This window comes from Moschus berezovskii, chromosome 25, assembly GCF_049115385.1.
Source record: "Moschus berezovskii isolate FMDL1 chromosome 25, NW_MosBer_1.0, whole genome shotgun sequence".
Classification (NCBI taxonomy): Eukaryota; Metazoa; Chordata; class Mammalia; order Artiodactyla; family Moschidae; genus Moschus; species Moschus berezovskii.
This window is the reverse complement of record NC_142484.1, coordinates 2,767,310-2,773,022: the sequence shown is the minus strand read 5'-3', so window position 1 is coordinate 2,773,022 and position 5,713 is coordinate 2,767,310. Positions and strand designations below refer to the sequence as shown.

The following is a 5,713-nucleotide window of genomic DNA, read 5'->3' as shown; positions in this document are numbered from 1 at the left end:
TGCCCCTAAGGGGCCTGCAGCAGACACTTGCGCTGGTTTTTCCCAAGGACCAGGCGCGTCACCACGTCCCCAAGCCTGCCGAGGCTTCGGAGCTGCACACGGCTGACCTGCCTGCAGCGGAAGGAGCCGGCTGAACTCCTGCCTGGTCTGGAAAGCAGTGGAGGCTGGGGGTGTCCTCTGCCTTCTCTCATCCTCCCAGCCTCCCATCACCCCCACAGTACAGCTCCCCACCCCCTGCCGCCCACCCTCCATGGCCAGCGCAGGACTGAGTGTGCTCATGGCTACCGCTGGTCTCCACCCGGCTGACCCTCTGGGGCTGGGGTCCAGCAGGAGCGTAGTCCAGCCTCTCCCCACGTGGAGTCCTTGGGTCGTGTCCACACGCGCGCCCCCTTTGCCTCGAGTCCTGTCCAGCCGATGCCAACCTGCAACGATGTTGGTACACGGCCTTCTCAACCACTCTTTGTGCATTTGGTCTAAACTTCCAGCCGGGACCAGGACCACCCACCTGGTCAGCATCCTCGTCTCCCCGGGTTGGGCATGTCTTATGGAATCCTCCTTTTCCCAAGAGGCCGTGGGGCCTGCAGGGCTGGGCGCTGGCCTGGAAGGGGCTATCTGGTGGCCTCGGGATGCGCCTGCATGCTGACAACTCAACGTCTGTCGCTTCCCTCCAGGGTCCTGCCCGCCGGCCGCCCAGCCAGCCAGCATGTTCGGGATCTGGGGGACCTTCAGCAGCGTGGTTTTCTACCTCACACTGGCCGTGGGCCTCGGGGGGCTGCTGGGGAACACGCTGGTTCTCTGGCACCTCGGCTTCCACATCAAGAAGGGCCCCTTCGCCACCTACGTGCTACACCTGACCGCCGCGGACCTCCTGTTCCTGGGCTGCCAGCTGGCCTTCTCGGCCGTGCAGGCGGCCTTGGGCTCTGAGCACAGCCTCTACTTTGCGGTCACCTTCGTGGCCTTCTCCGTGGGCCTCTGGCTTCTAGCAGCCTTCAGCGCCGAGCGCTGCCTCTCCGACCTCTTCCCCACCTGCTACCAGGGCTGCCGCCCCAGACACACGTCAGGTGTCGTCTGCGGCCTCAGCTGGGCCCTAGTCCCGCCCGCCGTGCTGCTGACCGCCAACACCTGCGGCCTACTACACAAGAGCACGCGCCCGCTGGCCTGCCTGCGCTACCACGCGGCCAGCGTCGCCGGGCTGCTGGCCCTGGCCTGCACGGCCTTCATAGCCGGCCTGCTCCTCTTCGTCTGGGTGGCGTGCTGCTCCCAGCGCCAGCGCCCGCGGTTCTACGGTGCCGTGCTGGGCTCTGGGCTCCTGCTGCTCGTCTGCGGCCTCCCCTACCTCCTCTGCTGGGCCCTGCGCCCGTACCTCCCGAGCTTCCTGCTGTCCACCTTCTTCCCGCTGGCCACTCTTCTGGCCTGCATCCACTGCAGTGCCAGGCCCCTCATCTACTTCATGGTGGGCCGGCAGCCGGGCCGGCGGGAGCCTCTGCGGGCGGTCCTCCGGCGCTCCCTGGAGGAGGGTGCCCAGCTCAGGGCCGGTGGGGTCTCCCTGCCCATGGGCCGCGTGTAGGGGCCGCCCTGGCCGCCCCCAACCCCATCCCTTGACAGACCCTCCAGGACTCCACGTCATTCCCCGGCTCACTCACTCTGGGGACCCAAGGGCTGGGGGCCAGGTGAGAGCCATGGTCTTGACTCCCTGCCCCTGGCCTGCAGGGGACAGGGCTGCCCGAGGACCAGGCCAGAGCCATACATAGCAAGGAGGCGGGGAGCTCCCAGGACTGGGGCAAGGACGGGCACCCCAGCTCCCGCTTCCTTCCCACCCTGCCACCAGCTGAGGCAGGAGTGAAGGGGACATGCCCCTCCAATGCCTACCTGGGGATCTGGGCGGGTGGAAGCCGGGGCACTGGCTGGGTGGGGCGCTGCCCTCACTGAGGCCCAACCCCCCAGGGGACCCCTCCCAGGACCTGCCCTGCAGTCCCCCCCACTGGCCACCAGATGGCGGCGCTTCCCCACCAAGTGTGTGCAAAGCGTGTGGGCAAAGCGGGGTCACGGCAGAGCCAGGTGCCCCCTCGGCCCTCCCCTGACCCTCCCAGCCCCAGGGGTCCTGAACACCTGCTGCCTGGAGGGTGCCCTTGCCCCCCACCCCCATCTTCAGCTTCCCCTCCTCCAAGGAATCCTCTGCTCACCCATCACTGCCCGTCCATCCCTGCCCACCTGGCGCAGACCCTGCCCCTGCCCATGCCAGCACCCCACCCCCAGGGCTTCCCTGGTGAAGAAGGGGCGGAAGGGAGGGAGACTGATGGTGGACGGACTGGTGGATGAGTGGACGGACGGATGGACGGATGGTGATGCAGAAGATGGATGGGAGGAAGGAGGAAAACAGCTGACGCCGCTCCTTGCAGCTTCCGAAGTAGAGATCCTTTTACGAATCTCTGATGATATTTTAAAATGATACTTCAGGGTCATTGTCAGGACTTCCAGGTCCTACGGAAAATATTGAAAAGCTAAGTCACCAAAACTTTTGGACTCAGAGGGAGGCACGTGAGGCCTAGAACCCTCCGGCCGTGTTCATTTTTCTGATGGAAACCCACAGAAATTTCAATTTTTACCAAAGATGAAGACATTCTATACCTGCTATGTGAAACCTGTTACAACAGTGCCTCTTACAACACCAGGAGGATTGTTTTTTAAAAGCTGTCCTTTTTCCACTAGAAAAGGTATGTGCTGCTCATCCTTGGGACTTTGGAGAACACTATGGAAAGGGAAGAAGACTTACCTGGACCCCTCCCCGGCCCAGAGACACTCTGTAGGTTGTCCATCCCTCCTGGGGTGGACAGGACTGTGGCCATCCCAGGTCCCCCCACCTGGTCTCTCCAGACTGTGCCCTGAGGACTGGATGATTCCAGCCAAAGGAGGCCAGGGCTCTGACAGCCTAGCAGGCTCAGGAAGGAGGGTCAGCGACCTCAGCCTTGGCTTTGAGGGTACGACAGGGAGGGGCCATCCATTCTTGGGACCACTTCATGCTGGACCCAAGGATGGATGTGGCCTCCTTCCTAGAGTCCCTGGAAATGGGATGAGGGTGGGGCAGTCTCAGAGGTACGCCAGCATCAGCCTCCACTCTCCCAACCCCAGAAAATAGCTGCGGGGCCCCCTGAGGGTCCATCAATCTGCCTGCCACCGGCAGAGACAGACGGGCAATTGGGCAGCTGGCAGTGTCTGGGGTGCGTGATGAGCAGCCCAGTCTGGACAGATGGGCAGGGCCAAACCTCTGTCCCGGAACCTGCTGCTGGGCAAATGGACACCAGCCTGGACCCTATAGAGCCAGCGTGTCCCCAGTCCTGGAGAAGTGACGGCCACCTTGAGGGCCCGGGCTTTCGCAGGACTGGGCTCCCGTCCCTCTGGCGTCTCTCCAGCCGGGTGACCTCCGGCGAGTCACCTGACTGCAGGGAGCCTCGTCTGCAGAAGGAGAAGCAGAGTAGCATCTCCGACCTGGACTCCTTGGAAGGAGGCAGGAGGCCAGGCGGGCAGAGGGTGGACCGTGAACTTCCTGACCTTCAAGGTCAGCCGCATCACCTCTCCCATCTCCAACTCCGTCTCTGGGCAGAGCTGCGCGTGTCCTCAGCCCTCCCTGACTTTAGCACACAAACCACGCTGATGGCTGGCACCCCGCCCAGCCCCCGGGGCCTGTCTTCGTGTCTGTCTGTCCTGTGACACTGGGAGCTTCCTGGAAGCGGGCGCCCTGCCCTCAGCTCCTCTGGTGCCCGCCCGCCCCGGCTGAGCACCCGGAGGGACTCCCTCGTCTGGAGCAGCCTCCCACCCAGCTCGTTCTGCGTTTCCTGGCCTCACATTTGAGCCTCAGTGTCTGCCTGTCTCACCGGAAGGTGAGCTCCTGGGGGTCGGGGTGGGGGCCGTCTCCCTGGGCTGAGAACCCGACAGCTGGGAGGAGCGGCCGACAGGCATTCGTGGGGTGGGCGGACTGGTGGATGCGTGAGCGGACGATGGCGCAGACGTGGAACCCAGTGAACCAAGGACATGGCTGAAATGGCGTGCCACTCGGCGGGATCAGCCCAGGCTGGTTCCGGGAACTTCTGGGTCAGCCGAGGCCTGACCCCTGACCTGATGCCTGAGCAGGAGACGGGAGATGCGAGGGGCCCAGGTGCTCAGAGCTGCCCAGCCCGTCACCAGCTCGCCACCACCCGCTGCGCTTTCAGCCCGCAAACACCAGCGCAGGCAACTCAGGGCCGGGGGCGGGGCGGGAGCTCAGGGGAGGATCACGCCAAGGTGTGGCCGCTTCCGCAAGAGCTCGGTGTCCGGAGAAGTGATGGACACGTCCACGCAATCCAAGGACGGCAAGCGAAGAGGCTTAGAGAGGCCCTGGGTGTCCCAGTTTGACCTTGACAACCATCAGCATGCCCACCCATTTCTAGTTGCGCGTGTCCCGGTGTGGATGACAAGCCATCTGGCCCCCGTAGCGTTCCAGATGCAAGGAAGAGGGTCACACGTCCCCCCCACTCATAAAGCAGAGGGGGCTTCCAGGAGGGGGTGCCAGCACTGACCACGGGACTGCTTGTGTCAGGGAGGGACTGTCATCTGTGGGGGACAGTCTGAAAGGCCCCCAACACAAGCAGAGAAGAAGAGAAAGAAAGAAGGGGGCCCCAGAGGAGGCTGAAGGAGCCGGGCTCTGGGGTGGGACACGAGACGGCAGTCCGCCCAGGGACAGTGGGCAAGAGCGTCCACATGACCTTCCTCCCGGGCCGGTCTTTCTGTGGCTCCGCTCAGAGTCGGTGTGGATGCTGTGGGACAGATCATGTCTCAGCTGGGTTCTGTTTTCTGTTTTCCACGTGGATAACCAGCCATTCTGACAACATTCGTCGCAAAAGCTTCCCTTCTCCCATGGATTACGTGGGCGCCTTTACCGTGAATCAGTGGGTCGTACATGGAGGGCTTATTTCTGGACTCTGTTCTGTGTTGGTCTGTTTTTCCTTATACCAGCATCACACTGTCTTAATTAACAGCATTAAAAACAAGTCACAAAATCAGGTGGTCTACAATTCTATACTTCTTCTTCAAGATTTACATTTTCCCATATGGTTTAGAATAAACTTGACAATGTCTTCAAAAATGTACTGAAAATGTGACTGGCATGGCATTGAATCTATTCAATTATTCTATAAAAATTCATGGAGGGGCTTCCCTGGTGGTCTGGTGGTTAAGACTCCGTGCTTCCACTGCGGGGGTTGAAGTTTCCATCCCTGGTTGGGGGAGTTGCTTCTGCTGTGCAAAGCCACAGCCAAAAAAACAGCATGGGTAACTGACATCTTGACACTATGGGGTTTTTCGATTAACAAGCATGTTTAGCTGCTAAGTTGTGTCCAACTCTTTGTGACCCCGTGGCTTGTAGCTCCCCGCCCCAGGCTCCTCTGTCCATGGGATTCTCCAGGCAAGAATACTGGAGAGGGTTACCATCTCCTTCTCCAGGGGATCTTCCTGACCCAGGGATCGAACCTGTGTCTCTTAAGTGTTCTGATTGGCAGGCAGTTTCTTTACCACTATCGCCGCCCGTCGACTGAGCAAAGCATCCTCCCGTCACTTCAGTCACGTCTGACGCTCTGCGACCCCATGGACCGCAGCCCACCAGGCTCCTCTGCCCATGAGATTCTCCAGGCAAGAATACTGGAGTGGGTTACCCTGCCCTCCTCCAGGGGATCTTCCCCAC

The 5,713-nt window shown here is 61.6% G+C and overlaps 1 protein-coding gene across 1 annotated transcript; it reads left to right on the top strand.

The window, feature by feature from the left end:
- Nucleotides 1–571: 571 nt before the first annotated feature.
- Nucleotides 572–5,142, top strand: MRGPRG (MAS related GPR family member G). Its single transcript, XM_055414933.2, has one exon. The coding sequence runs from the start codon at nucleotides 704–706 to the stop codon at nucleotides 1,565–1,567; it is 864 nt and encodes a 287-aa protein (XP_055270908.2). The 5' UTR covers nucleotides 572–703; the 3' UTR covers nucleotides 1,568–5,142.
- Nucleotides 5,143–5,713: the final 571 nt, after the last annotated feature.

Excerpts from the sequence above, each read along its gene's own strand:
- MRGPRG (XM_055414933.2), top strand. The coding sequence starts at position 704 with ATGTTCGGGATCTGGGGGACCTTCAGCAGCGTGGTTTTCTACCTCACA.